The 16,381-nt window shown below is 35.6% G+C and overlaps 1 protein-coding gene across 1 annotated transcript in view; it reads right to left on the reverse strand.

The window, feature by feature from the left end:
- Positions 1-16,381, reverse strand: part of LOC108712382 (phosphatidylinositol phosphatase PTPRQ-like) — a 197,893-nt gene that overhangs the window by 13,908 nt on the left and 167,604 nt on the right. The window contains exons 57-60 of the mRNA XM_041587767.1: positions 15,734-15,807; positions 13,271-13,370; positions 12,427-12,555; positions 2,911-2,992 (exon numbers count right to left, since the gene is read on the reverse strand). Coding sequence (XP_041443701.1) covers positions 2,911-2,992; positions 12,427-12,555; positions 13,271-13,370; positions 15,734-15,807 — 385 coding nt within the window. The remainder of the gene's footprint in view (positions 1-2,910; positions 2,993-12,426; positions 12,556-13,270; positions 13,371-15,733; positions 15,808-16,381) is intronic.

Genomic DNA, 16,381 nt, shown 5'->3' on the forward strand with positions numbered 1-16,381 from the left:
TCCGCTTACATGTTCTGCCTTACGTATAATCTCTATTGTTCTTTATATTCTTGCAACTGTCCTTGTATCATTTTCTTTCAGTCTGGTAATCAGAAGCCAGGAGGGAGCATGGCCAAAGTTTATTTTGGCACATGCAAGCTAAATGTTGCTAAATATGAATAAACGGTGGTAGAACTTCACATTTAACCCTTGCTAAGCTTCTTGAGATTCGAGTTTTTCTGAAAAAAAATCCAAAAACCTCTAAAAGTCCAAATTTATTTAAATCAGTCCAATAAGATCCGTGCAGCTCCCTTTAATTTCTATAGGACATTGACAACTTTTACTTGGCAAAGTTTTCACTTAATAAATCTAAATTTTTTAGAACTTTTTAGAAGTATAGGAAAACCACACATTTTTGTAGAAAAAAAACTAAATTCAATTGTTAGTCCTGGAGGATCACTGGACCCATTTCCTTAATCACACCAGCCAGGGAGCAGGGAGCATTCAGTAGCAATCTTGGATGCAACTTTTGCTTGACCCAGCACTGTGTGGGAGATACAATGCTGCAAAATGCAAATTGTGAGTAGATTTTCATAATGTAAAATCACTACTTTCAGCAATATTTGTAGGTTTTTTTTTTTCAAGGGAAAACCTTGCTATAGACTACTTGGATGCATACAATTTATAAAGTTATCTTTATTGTCTACAGCCAGCGGCCCAACTGGCTGACCTATGAGGGGTACAAAAAGAAAGCACCTGCACCCCTATCCGCAGCAGGTGATATTTCTTCACCTGCCAGAGCATACCCTCAAGTTCATTCATCCACTGACACTCCTACTTAGTGCATAAATATACAATAAGAAGCTGCCTAAAATTCATAAACGGCTAACACTGTTGGATGAGTTAATAACACTTACATCAAATCTTAAAAGATAAAACGTGGAATATTATGGAAGATAATTTCTATTAGGCAAACACTGGGGGGCACATATACTAAGCTCGAGTGAAGGATTCGAAGTAAAAAAAACGGAATTTCGAAGTATTTCGACCATCGAATAGGCTACTACGACCTTTGACTACGACTTTACGACTTCGACTCGAACGATTCGAACTAAAAATCATTCGACTATTTGACCATTCGATAGTCGAAGTACTGTCTCTTTAAAAAACACTTTGACTACATACTTCGGCAGTTTAAACATACCGAGGTACAATGTTAGCCTATGGGGACCTTCCCCATCACTTTTCTAAGGTTTTTTTGATCAAAGGAAAATCCTTTGATCGATTAAAATCCTTTGAATCGTTCGATCGTAGGATTTGCGGATTTGCGGTAAATCCTTCGAATTCGATATTCGAATTCGTAGGATTTTACTTTGCTGGTCAAATTCGAGGGTTTATTAACCCTCGATATTCGTCCCTTCGTAAATGTGCCCCATAATGTGCCCCATAATGTAAAAATAGAGGGTTGACTACAAGCACAGCATCTAACCTATAGGCCAAATCCTCCTACTTGGATGATAATTCTGCCTTCTCTTGTCAAATTACTAAATGGAGAAATGTTCGAGACACAGTATAAAAGGTATATTTTACTGTAATATTATGCAACAATTCTTCACACTTGTTTTCATGGCATGTTTTCAAGGTTCTTGACAGATCTCTTTGTATTAATGAATACCTGTTGTTTCTATTCTAGACTCATATTTGCTTTTGTGATGGTTAAATAATAAAAGTTAATTATTAATAGGTAATAGTGTTCATTACAATTGGCCATAAGCAATGTAAATATCAAAATTATTAATCAGAAGTACAGGTATAGGATCTGTTATCCAGAATGCTCGGAACCTGGGGCTTTCCGGATAAGGGGTCTTTCCGTAATTTGGATCTTCAAGTCTAAAGTCTACTAAATAATCATTTAAACATTAAATAAACCCAATAGGCTTGATTTGCCTCCAACAAAGATTAATTATATTTTCATTTGGATCAAGTACAAGCTACTGTTTTTATTATTACAGAGAAAAAGGAAATCATCTTTTAAAATTTGGATTATTTCATTATAATGGAGTCTATGGGAAATGATCTTTCCGTAATTCGGAGCTTTCTGGATAACGGGTTTCCGGGTAAAGGATCCCAAACCTGTAGTAGAATAGCTATTTTAGTGCAGTTGAAATACTGTACAATAATCACTTTTGTGTACAGATTAAAAAAACTCATCTAGTCTACTGGATTTAAATGAAATTGAAATATGCATAAATACAAGTGATTGCCCTACATTTGTTTTTTTTGGAAAATAGTGCCTCTGTAAGTAAGTAGACTCATACACAGCAAATACCTGCACTGCAAAGTACTTTGGTTCTTCCAACACTCTGACAGTGGGTTCAGGAACAAATATAATAAAAGGCTGCATTTTGAAGTGACAAAACGCTCACAAAAATGTGCCATTAAAAAAACCCAGTACATGCATTTTTAAACATATAAAGATATGCCCATGTCTAATAGCCCTTAGACTTGGCTAGGAACTTCTTGTTGTCTAGGCATCAGTTGTCAGAACGCCAACAACTTTCAATATACTTACAAAACTTACAATACAGTTATAAAAACAGTTTAATTCAGTTTTAAATGACATTCAACAATACATGTGAAGTTTGTGCGCCATTTGGGCTTAGTCCAATACCACCCCAGCCCCCCAAAGAAAAAGATTGCAATGAAACATCCCATTTGCCAGACACACTTGTTGAATTATTTCATGTAGCAATGTGCTTGTAAACCCCAAATTGGTTTAGTGTTACTATCTAAACAACTTATCTGGTAATTGGCTATTGGTTATCAAGACACCAGTTCTTTATGGTCTGGCATGCTTAAAATGGACATGAAATGTGACACATGAAAATGACTGGAGCTCTTGGGATGTTGTGACAACTGTTAGTAACATACCGAAAATTCTTCATGAAACTTTAGGTTGTTATTTGTGCAGAGCTCTTCGACATGTTGTAAGAAACCTTTCTTACTTACGGGCCTAGAGGCAAAATGTAAAAGATAATGTTACAAACAGCACTTGCTCTGATTATATCTAAACATTCGAAGTACTTGAGCATTTTCTGATATTTAAAGTTTCATTTTATGAACATGTATTACAAAGTTGATCAGATGAAATGTATATATTTTCCTTGCACAATAAAACGTAAAAGTATCACGGTGATCTCATTTTGGTGATTACATGGTATTTGAGCCACGAGAAGTTTAAATGCTTCAGAAACACTTCTCAAGCTAAAATACAGACATGCAAGTTTCACCCTAGAGAGAGACAAAGCATTTCTCCAGTTACCGTGCAATTAGTCATGCTTTTATGATTTATTCTCAGGTTGAAGGCTGCCCTTGTAAATGAATGAAAAAAGGCACCACACATCAACACTCATCACACTATTAAATCCATAGGCACACAAGGAGGAAAAAAAAGCTGCGGTCAACTTACTTGAGTGATTTCCTATAACTAAGTAACCTGCAACAGAGATTGTTTTAAAAAAGTAGTTCAAGCACATGTGCAATACAATAAAACGTAACTTCTCGGTTGTACTCTTATGAAATCACAAAGACTTTAATCATGCCTCTTATGTTGAAATCTATGTACCCCAAAACGCACTGCACACAACACACAACAGCATGCAAAATGAATTGCATCAAATCAAATCATATTAGAGCATATAGGGGATACCCAGATGTCTGATCCCACGCTAGGGAAATTATTGTAGACCAACATAGAGCAGAAACATGTCCTTTTCTTTAAATACATTTGCAGACTAATACAAAGTTAGATAATAATGATATACACTGCTTTTGCTTCCATTGGAAGCACTAAAATTTCCTCCTGCACCTGGTATAATAATATATGTATTGATTACTTAATTTTAGACTGTGTAGGCTATAAGCAATTGAAGGAGCTGTACATGCTGCAGCTAAGAAAATCAATGACATCAATTTTTTTTCTAAACACTTACATTATTATGGGCTTTTTCTGTGTCTTATGGTTTTCATTGGTATAGTATCAATATAATGAGCACTGAGCGTCCATTGCTGTGTGGTGGCCATGCTGCTGCACTGTGAGACACTAGAGAGATGTTTTAATCTACTTTGTGCATTGTTGTAAATCTGCCACAAACTGTCTAAATGGACTATGATTTCTGTATGCACAATAAGTCACAGAAGCACAGTACATTCCGATTTACCTGGCAAAGTACTAACAAAGACATGCTACTTTTAGATACGGTGCCAATAAACTGAAACATTAACTCCGTGCCTTTTTGGTACTTTTACCAGACCCTGTAAACCAGTTAGTAAGTTTAGTCGAGGGATTAAAAGCAAATTCTTTTTTAGTTCACAGTGCTGATGATGAACTTTTTAATGGTCTTCACAGGTTGATGCACAACCATTTCTTGGTGTACATACAAGCACTGTCTCTGTCTGTAAGCGCACATGTAGAGGATTTTGCATACTCATACTTCCGCATTTTTAAGCTCCACGTGTGCATTTACAGACTGACAATGTGTTGGTATCTACACCACGTTAGGAGTGGATGGGAGTGCATCATCTTTTCTTTCCACACAGGCATAAAAAAAGATAGAGATCTCGTTCTCAGCCTCAAAAGTATAGGCCTGTTAGTCTGACATCAGTAGGACAACCTTTCAGTAAGGAGCAGTAAGGTATAAAATACTTCTTTGCAAAATAATAATACTATGAGTTTGTGCCAGCATGGATTTATGCATAATAGATCTTGCCAGACTAATTTAATTTCTTTTAATAAGAAGGTGAGCATTTGGAAGGGTTGAACTTTGGTCTTTTTTCAACCCAACTTAACGATGTAACTATTAGTCATGTGTACCATTAGTCTTAAACAGTACAATACGTGAATGTGTATTTTGCAGATAGGGACACACTGATACATTTCTGCCTAATAAGTAGGTTCGTTGTATGCCTAAAATGGGTAGAAAAAATAGGAGAACTACATTATAACAAGTTATATTAATCCAGCATTATGTAGCACTTAAACTGCGCATTACGTGCAGCTCTCTATTTCATATGACCGTGACATTCAACACCATAACTACAATAATTTTTATCTCAGTAAATGCAGACTAGCAAATGTTGGATATTTCTTCTGTTTCCATTTTATCCAGCAAATCAAATTTATGTATACAGTTCATATGGTCAAATCCCACATTTTGCTAAAATATAACTTTTCCTTTCTTCAAGATGCTTTGAAATTACAGTTTCTCTGCATAGCCTTTTCTACGGTGTACAGTTTCATGTCTGGGTATTTGTCTAGAAAATGTCTCATTCCGCTCGTATTACAATTCACACATCCAAGGCAAAGCAATGGGTTTTCAGTGGCATAAGTGACGCATAGAAACTGATTCCTCTGTTTCTATGTTTAGAAGAGAAAACTGCAGCGTACAAGAAACACCTCCATGCCATACAACTTTGAAAGGATGTACTTGTAATTGCATTAGTTGGCATATTAGGTCACAGTTTTCCTAAAAAGGTATATTTGACAGTTTACATTCATTATATTATGGCAAATGAGCATGTATGAAACTTATGAATACTGTATGCTTGTTTGTTCTAGTGCCACAGGTTACAGGGAAATTTCAGGTAAGTTTTTCCACAGAACTCATGTTTCTTGGTGCCCTATATAGATATTTAATCATTTTTAAGAAAGCACAAAAGTAATAACGTTGGCACTAACACATACAGATAACATGCCAAACTAAGTCTGTTTGTACAAGTATTATAAAATATTTAGTGACAATCGGGAAGGGATTTCCCTTTAGTTATAGTAGCCAACATACTGGGCAACTTGACCTTCCCAGCTTTTTTTGTTGTATCTTGTCATAAGAATCCGAGCAGAATTAAATCATTTATGGACAACATTTGCTCCTACTCATAAAATCCCTCATGTAATTAAGGGGCAGATTTATCAAGAGTCGAATTTAGAGTTCATGGGAGTTTGTAAAAACTCCCATAAAGTCCCATGAACTCAAAATTTGAAACAAAAATGACCAATCGAAATTCATCAAAAAATTAGAATTGTTCAAACTCAGGTGAATGGGATTGACCCGCAAACTCAAATTCGAATCAATTTGATTCGAGTTTTTTCTCTGAAAAAAACTAGATTTTCAGGAAGGCTGCAAACAACTCCAAATTGATCCCAGGATGTCCTCCATAGGCTAAAACAGCAATTCGGCAGGTTTAAGGTGAAGGTCGAAAATCTAGTTCTATTTTTTTTAAAAAACTGTAATCAAATTTTAACTATTCCCTAGTCAAATTCCACTTTAAAAAACTCAAGCATTTGAATTCGAAGTTCGGAATTCTAATTTGAAAATGTAAATTTTCACTGCAACCCATGATAAATCTGTCCCTAAGTGTTGCATTTATTTTCGCAATTAGAGGATATTTTTGTCTTCAGACCCATTTGCCAGAATATTATGCAAAATTACAAAATTCCTTGAGTTCAAAGGGGATGGGTGGGGGGGAGTCTATTATGTTTTATGTAAATATCCATTAAGCTTCATTGTTTACATTCTTCAAATATGAATCCCCTAAAAGAGTTTACATAAACTGGTCTTTTCATAAAAGGGAGTGTAGGGAGTGCTTTATAAAGTGTTAATTTTTGTCTAATGCTCATTGACACAACCACTTTGTTTTACTTCGGAATGTCCAACAAGTTTTTTCATTCCCATTGAATGATACAGGCCACCTGTTTTGTATAGCATTGTTTTTAGTTTTTCCACCTAGCAGCCATGTCCCACACAGATAGGAGCACAGAATAAACATCCCACAGACTAGAACACTAATCTTCAAGTTATAGAATCTTTATAACACCTCTTAGCCTGGTACCATGGGTGCATGACCATTTTGGCACCCATAATATGTATGAGAAGCAAAGGCTAAGAAAAAGTAAGGAGAAATGTAGTAAATTGTGTTACAGACACATTACTACATAAAACTGCTAACTATCAGTATCACTTTCAGATTAACTTTCATTATTCATAAAAATTAAAATTATTTTTAAAACTTATAAAATGAAAACTGTCTATAAATAAAGAGATGTTACAGAAAATGAAAATGACTAAATATGTTAACTTCCTTCACAAAAACAACCCTAGGTTTAATGAATGCCTTGCACCTCCCTACAATACTGGCCTAAAATCTGTTCAGAAGTAGTGATGAACGAAATATTTTGCCAGGTTTTGCTACGAAAAAAGCACTCCAATGGGTGAAAAAAAATTGTCGCTTGTCAAAAAAAAAAATGTCGCCCATAGAAATCAATGCATTTTGTGAATTTGTCTCAGTTTCGCACATTTTCGGTGAAGCAAAATGGGTCAGATTCACGCATCACTATCCAGATTTTTTTTTTTAGCTAAAAGTAGTAGAGCAGCCCTGTTTCTTAAAGGTGTGGCACATCTACATTTGGGAGTGATTTGAATAAGAGACTGGAACATAACTAGGAGAAGGCCTAAATAAAAAGATAAGTAATCAAACATATTAATTAGTATTAGTAATAGGCGGATGTACAGTTTACGTTAGAAAATAATTAAATTTACTTACTAAATTGTATTAATGTAGTGGCCAACACCACTTCTCTTTATATATAGAAGGCATTTTGGAGCTAAGAACCGCTTGTACTATGTGAATAACACTAAATCAGTGAATTAATGTAGGAATGTCTAAAATATGCGCTATATTTATGGAACATATTCTAGTCTGGGTAAGAATCATTCTGCCGAAAAGCCAGCATGACAGATAAAATGTACTGCTTGAATAAAGGAGAACTAACCACTAAAAATGAATATGGCTAGGAATGTCATATTTTATATACTGCACTTATTGAACCAGCCTAAAGGTTCCACATCTCTATAGTAGGAATGAGCCTGACTTCAAATTTATCAGAGGAGTTTCCATCTTGGATTTTGTTAGGAGAGTTAGTGGCACTGCACATGCTCAGTGGGCTTTGAGCAGCAGTTGAGAAGTTAAGCTTAGAGTTCATCACAAATCATCAAGCAGAACATGAGGTTTGCCTGTCATATAAGCTATATGGCTGATTATTAAATTCTAATGCTAATTGTGCTGGTTGAGCTGCCATGTACAAGAAATCTGATGAATGCACTAATCAACCTTATATTGTGACATTTATATTATATATATTTAGTATATTGTGCATTGGCTTCTAAGCTCAGTAACTGACAGCAGCACAGAGCATGTACAGTGAATCACCATATAAAAAGATAGGGAGCTACAGGGGCATCTTTGCAGGCACATATCCAGGACTGGAACTAGGGGTAGACAGAAGAGACACGTGCCTAGGACGCAAAGGAGCAGGGGCACTGAGCATGACATGTCATTATCACTTTAAGTACTAACTTAACTGGAAGTTCCACACTGCAACTTTGTGAAATAAAGAATTGCATGTAACATGTTCTATATTGGAGCAGGTTGTGCTATGCATAATTATTTTTCACATGCAAACAATATCAGCATGCAAATATATATCTGAATTGTCTTTCTTTGTTTAACTAATGACTTTACTTTCATTCCTCCAAAAAATTCCACATAAAAAAGACTAAGGGAGAAATGTAATAAAAGTTGGTAATGGAAAAAATATTTGCAATGCGACAAAGTTATGCCTCTTTGCGAAAAAATTAGCCTTTGTGCAAATTTAATATAGCTTTTACGAGCCCGGAAACTGATTAGCGACCATTACCGGCAGTGAAAGAAAGTTTTCGAATTTTATAGTTAGCGCCAGTGCGCAGTGTACGAAATAAAACTTCTTACTGAAAAAGTCGTTATGTTTGCTCCAAAAGATTACGACACTTTCAAGCACTTCTTAAAAGTGGGCAATGCGCAATTAAAATTCGCAATCTAATAACAGTTCAAGGAAGAGTATTACATTGCAAAATTAGACTTTTTATTCTTATTTGTGCTAATTATTTTTCTCTTTGCACATTTTATTACATTCCCCCATAAAAGAACTAACAAGATCTGCTACTGTAAACTCATATGCAACACACACTTTGAGCAAAGACACAAAAATAAAATGCATGGTTTGTTTGCAGCCCTGCTCTGATACTATTTAAGGAGAAGTCATGGCAAATGGGCCATTCACATTAAATAATACCGCTGATTATACATGACTTCCATGGTGTTTATATAAACACACAACCACCACACAGGTAGGCACTTACTGAATAACATATATGTCCTTGCGTTTAAAGAAAAATGAAGAACATCTGGAAATAAAAATCCATTTAGAATTAAATATATACAGTTATTTAAATCAAATAAATCAACATAAAAATATTAAAAGAAATATACTGCACCCAACACATCTTTACATATTTGTGTCTTAATACAAGAGATTATTTACAAAGAAATATTGATTTTTTTCTCAATCACAAGTGGATTTCTTTTTTGAAAAACACTTTTAGAAACAAAAAGACATCAGCTTAATAATAATAAGTAAAAAGTTTACCAACCCCAAAGTATAGCAATTTTTTGTAATTAAATCCCGTTAGTTTAACAAAAGCAGATAGCAAATTCTTTATACTGATTGGTTTACTCGTTTATAAGTTCTTACCATTAACATACTCAAATAATAAAGGTTTTTAAAGCAATTGTAGTATTGTAATTCCAATAATATTTTATAAACAATTTCAGATTGATTTCATTACAGCTTACCCTAGAAAGGTAACAGCAAGTACTTCAGCACTTTATTTGAGACATGTGCAAAAGTTTGTAAAAGACCAACTTGTACCTCAACTACTTGATCTGATTATGCTCCTTTGTATGTATGTATGTATGTATAACTTTATTTGTTAAGCGCTGTTAAGGAGCCACAGCGCTGTACAATGCATAAAAGTACAATATATATAAAAGTATACATGGGGAGACAAATCACATAATGAATATATACAGAATCATAGGACAAAGAGCTTAAGTGCTATGTGGTAAGAGACATAGTGGGAAGGAGGTCACTGCAGCATAGAGCTTACAGTCTAAGTGGATGGGAGGCTAACATACAGGTACAAATTGGAGATGAAAAAGTGCACAAGGTAAGGCATAGTCAGTAGGGACAGGACTAGACTAATGTTCTAGTGATCCAAAAGGTTGGCTCTTAGTTTTTTCTTGAAGGGATTCAGGGATGGAATTCCAGAGGTAAGGAGCAGCGAGATAGAAGGGTTTGTTCCAAATGGTGTCTGTAAACCCATATACCTGAGGTGCTTTCCAGCCTTGCTGTGGGAGCTATACTGACTAGGGTCCAGAACTTTTAGCATTTCAGAGCAAATAGCTTGCAATTTGTCTAATATGTATTCACAAAAGTGGTTAGTAAGATTATCTTACTTTCATGTACAGTGAAACCTCAATTTTACATCCCCTGATTTTAAGTTTTCCCTCATTTTACATTGTTGTTTTGTGGTCCCACCTACTGTATATATCAGTGATCCCCAACCAGTAGCTCGTGAGCAACATGTTGCTCTCCAACCCCTTGGATGTTGCTCCCAGTGGCCTCAAAGCAGGTGCCTATTTTTGAATTCCAGGCTTGGAGGCAAGTTTTAGTTGCATAAAAACCAGGTGTACTGACAAAAAGAGCTTCAATTTAGGTTGACAATGCACATAGGGGCTACTAAATGGCCAATCACAGCACTTATTTGGCACCCCAGGAACATTTTTCATGCTAGTGTTGCTCCCCAACTCCTTTTACTTCTGAATGTTGCTCACGGGTTCAAAAGGTTGGGGATCCCTGGTATATATTATGCCTAATAAATTTTTCTGATTTTGCATTTTCCTGGATTTTACACCATTTTTTTCTGGTCCCCTGTAAAATGTAAAATGGGAGTCCCACTGTATATCCTGCTCAGTTTAAAGTATCAATGTTTAGATGTAAGCAAAATACAGGAATGTGTTATTGCATTTTTGTCCTTTTTAACATGCATTTTATGTTATTCTGTTGCATAATAATTGGCAAGAATATTTTTTACATTATAACGCAATAAACCAGGTTTTCTAGCTAACGTCTGGCCATCTAAGTCACTATTGTTATTGTATCATGATTAAAATCATGTTATGGTGAGCAAATATATCAATATTGTTTTTTTTATTAACCATTCCTTAAGTAGATCTTATGGTAGTATATGAGTGACAACTCTGGGGCAATAAGGATGACCTTCTGTAGGACAAATACTGTCTTAATTACCCTCCTTGAAGTGCTTACCATGTTACTTAACGCCTATTATGTCCACCAACAGTCTGGGTAATGTGAACTGCATATATCAATTGTTTGAGTTTTACAGTGAGCCAAGCAAGAAACACATTAGTGTTCAATCAAATTTAGAATCACCTTGTAGTTCAGAATTACCTTGTAGTTCAAGTGTTTCTAACTGGCTCAGCATGGGTCAACATAATTCCCTAATTCAATTAAATACAGTATAACTTTTTCCAGAAATATAATCTAAGTAATTAAAAGGAAATGAATCCAAGACAATTCTTTGTTGCAATGCTGGCTCCATGGTTTAATCTGAGTCTCAGCAGAAAATCATGAAGAAATAACAATGGAGCCTATCAAAGCATTAGCTTATTCACAGAGAAAAGATGAACAGAGACAACTGTGAAATGAATAAGAAGTACAACACAAACAAAACATGAAATATACTTCCTTGTGGCACAACGTTCATACAGCCAACTTGTTTTCATAGTTTATAGTCAATGTCTGAAAAAGACTATACAACTTGACAAATTTTTATCTTATTGAAACAAATCATGACTTCTGAATAAAAGCAGGTGGTCAATTAGTAAGCATGTGGGTCTCATTTTCGATTGCATGATTCAAGTGATTATATTCTTTTCAGCTGCTGACATGTGAGATGTCTGTGACAAGCAACACACTTTGCATGTCAGATATCATATTCTCTTATTATCTTTGGTGACTTGTACTGCCCCAAGATTTTACCTAACATTCATCATGTTGTTATTAAACTTATAGTCCTTGCACAGTGTGTAAAAAAAATACATAGAACAAGCAGCTTAGTGGTTTAGTAGAGGTTATATTGCAAAATGCATGATATATGGCGTAAACAATTTAGATTTAACAGGCAAATTAAGTTATCTGCCATTTTGTAATGTGTTATAATGATATTTTTAAAGGAAACCTGTTAAAATATGTTAGTAATCCAACCTATGAGTGCAAATGTATCATTATTTACTCAGATCAGAGCACTTTGGAAAAAAAAATAGCTCAAAATTTTAGTGGAAATGTTTGAAAGACATAGGTCAGCCTTTGAAAGAGGATATTAGTGACCTGTATAAATAAGAGCTACAAACACTTCTAAACTAGTAAAGGTTATGGCAGGGTCGCGGCTGGTGACCCTTTGGACTACTGTTTTGCCACATGAGCATGCTTACCGTGTTAATCTCTCATCCTTTAGTTCCAAGTCTGCCACTGTGATCAACTGTTCAAGCTTGAATTTAGTATCAATTATTTCTGCATCCCTTGGAGAGTAGGTACCACCTTCCTTCTGCTTCTGTCTAATCCTAAAAAAAAAAAAAATCAATTTAGATATAATTTTACTAACAATATCATATGGTATATGAAATAACAGTAATGTAGAACAAAATGGAATTTACACACACAAAATAAATTTTTTACTGTGTTTCTTTTCTCCCTTGAATTCTGTAGTAAATGACTTAACTCTAAGTATAGGTTCTGCGTGACCCCCCCCTTCCTGAAGTAGTATTGGTTAGGGTGCCCACCTGCACAGTCAGTAGGGCAGTTAGGGACATTTTTGGCAGAATACCTATTCACTCTCTCAGCTTGAAGGTTAATTACAGCAAAATTTAAGGTGAACATATATTTGCCCTAGATATTCTTTAAACTATGGCTGCACAGCTAATACAGATGTTTTCATGTATCTCTAAACTTGTTATGAGCTAAAGAGGTGCTTGACTAGAGCCTGGGTATCAAAGAGGAGATTCACTTGTTTCCCAAATTGAAGACATATTTTTTAGGCATCCATTCTCCTGCTGTAATTGAATGTAAATAAAAATTGTTGTAAATGTAAAATTGTTTGAGGACATGTAGCCAAAAAAAAAAAAACAGGCATGGCACCTAAAGAATTGTCCTCTGCCCTTGTCTCTCTTGTTTTGGGATTATGGACCTGTTAAAATTAATATTGCTTAATGCAGCACTAAAATAGACTTCACTAAACCCACATTCATAACAATGTTTTCCAAGTAGAAAATGTCTTACCTTGCAAAGGCATATATGGCTCCCACAAGCAGAATAACAGAAAGCACACATAGAGTAACAGACAAGATTATTTCAACCTGTGTTTGTGATAGTCCATCATCTAGAATGGAAATAGTAAAATGTCAAACAGTTAAAATGTGCTTTAACAACAAATTGCTGTCTGGTCTGAAGCCAAGCCAGAGTTGACTTGACATTTTTATTCAGAACCATTGAAAGCACAGGAAATGAAAAGCAAATGTTTAGCTTTTGAAAGTCACTCTGTTTTGGGTGGATAAGATAATTGCTGCAATTTGTAAAGCAATACATTTCACACTATTTTTTAGTACTGAATAAAATGTCAGAAAATATAGTATGCCATGCTTTGGTTTCTTTAACCAGTCTTATGTAAATGAAAAGTTTTCAATTAAGCAAAGCAAAACATGAATAAACTCCATTGCTTCATGACTGTTGTGTTTATAAACAAGTGCACATGAAACACAAGTGTGAGAATGATTTCTACTAAAAATAAAAATGTTGGGAATGTTTCCTGTGAGTGTGGTCAAAATTTGGTTTAATGTTAGCTTTAGAATTATTATAATTTTTTATAGCTTTTAGAGTGTTTTTAATAGTGTTTTACATGCTATGATTAGTTATATACAATGTTACAAATGCCTGGTTTGCAAATTACTAAAATAACCATATTGCATATATACCCTTTTGATTTGCGGATATGTGAGCTGACTCCTTAACTGTGGCTCTTCTATGGGGTGTTCGTTTGGATGCCCATCGGTCAGCCATTTACACACCATTTACATGCTTGGGGCAAATTGCAACTGTTAGCCTTCAATTTATTGCCAGAAGCTTAAAACACTGGGGGGTTATTTATTAAAGTCCAAATGCCAAAAACTCGAAACATTTGAGTTTTTCTTAAAAGTTCGATCAAAAAAGTCCTCCAACTCAGACCTGCTGAGTTCATGAAGTCAATGGGAGAAGTCCCGAAGATATCCTGATCTGAGCTGGGTTTTGTTCAATAATCTGAGCTGGGTTTTGTTCAATAATCAGAAGATTTTGTGGTTTTCAGGCAATAATCAGAAAAAAATGGAGCTTCCGGTCGTCATATCGGATAAATTCGTATGATTCAATTTTTTTTCATGATTTTATCGAGTTTTTTCCAGCGCAGGACATTTTCGGGAACATGTATTGATAAATAAGGGGAAAAATCTGTGCGTATTTGGAAGGAGTATTTTTTCAGAAAATTATCATTTTCGGATTTTGATAAATAACCCTCTGGATCTATGCAAAATGTGAAGCTTTGTGACTCCTTTTAGCACTCTTTTTAATCTTTGTCACCCTTTTACTAACTACAATTTTATTCTTCATTTTACCTCTTAGCTGATAAATGCTGTGGTGTTTACAGTAGAATTAGCTCATCAGATAATTAATTTTGGAGTCCTCCATGTACAAATACTGTATATAAAACACTGACCAAGTGAGGTAAGCTTAACATTATTTTGTGTAAACAACCTGAGTGACTGAAAGTTCAGGCACAACCTCAGTAGTACAGCCAGGGCCACCATCAGAAATCGCAGGACCCCATACGAAAAAATTTCCTGGGCCCCCTGGGCTGCGCCCACCAAAAGCCCCACCTACAGGTCTGCCCACCCCACCCCACAGGTCCACCCCCCGCCACACACTAAAAAAAAAAAAACATTGGTGGCTATGGTTCCCACATGTTAATAAAAAATATTGCTGGTCAGGGCCCCCCCATTGAAAAAAAACATTTGTGGTCAGGGCCCCCCATTAATAAATATTGGTGGCTAGGACCCCCCCCCCATATTATAAGAACATTGGTGGACAGGGCCCCCCTTAAATGTCCATGTAAAAAAACTTTGGTGCCCAGGGTCCCACCACACAACAGGGACCACAAAGAGTTAACTTTAGGGGGGCCCTGCCATGTTACACTTACCTTACTTCATTAGTGTGGCCCACCTGCTGTCAGTGAGCTGCCAACTTCAGAAGGGAGGAAGGGAGCACAGGTGGCTGCATTTTCTTCCCTTATTGGTCACAGAATTTCAAGTCGTGGTAAAGCTGCATGGTGATTAGATGAGCTGGAGGAGAAGTTCAAACCTCAGCTATCCAATCCCTGAGCAGCTCACCCGGGACTTAAACTCAGTGACCAATAAGGGGAAGTCAGCAGCTCTGAGAAAGCAGGGGGCCAGGCTAATCAAGAAAGTGCGGCGTGACCGGGCCCCCCTTACCCTCGGGGCCCCCTACAACTCCCCCTCCCTGTCCCCACCTGATGGCTGCTCTGAGTACAGCATTATATGCCTGCTTTTTGACAGGAAGTTTTTAAAGGACCGGGGCTTTACTAAATAGCTGGAGGCATTGTGTTCTGAGAAAATCACATTGCATCTTGCTTATTGCACAAGTTCAATATATTTTGTAACAAGTAACAAAGCTAGCAATATTAAGGTTGTTTCTTACCTAATGTTTTGACCACATGTGAATACTTAGAATCTGTATACTGGCCTTTTATATTGGTTGCTCGAAATTTAAACCTACAAAGATAAAGTTGTTGTCAATGCATTTTTATGAAACATTTTATCGTCAACTTTAGAGATGAATTTAAGTAAGTTTAACTTCCTTTAACTGACTAATTTACATATAAACTCAATTAGCCAGTTGTATGTGTGTTTGTTTTCATCATTGTTTCCTTCCAAACTCAGTCAATATACCTTTATAAAGTTAGGCACAAACTGATGCTAATACTTCTGTCATCCAGAAATATTTATTGTTAGTGATGGGCGAATTTGCGCCGTTTCGCTTCGCCGAAAAATTCGCGAATTCGCCCATCACTATTTATTGTATAACACTTATCAAAGATAAAAAAAAAATTTCTTTATGTGATCACTAGTTTTATTTATGTTTGGTCATGTTGTAACCATGCCTGCAGGTCTTATACAATTTTTCCATTCAACACATTAGGTTGTATGTTAATAATAACTGCACAAGCACACCAAAGAAAGATGTGCAACTCTAGTTAATTTGCTATTTCCAACCTTACATACAAAAATCCAATTTAATAAGTCACTTTATATGCAATAGACTATGTGGATTCTGCAGTATGAAAAT

This window comes from Xenopus laevis, chromosome 3S (genome assembly GCF_017654675.1).
Source record: "Xenopus laevis strain J_2021 chromosome 3S, Xenopus_laevis_v10.1, whole genome shotgun sequence".
NCBI lineage: Eukaryota > Metazoa > Chordata > Amphibia > Anura > Pipidae > Xenopus > Xenopus laevis.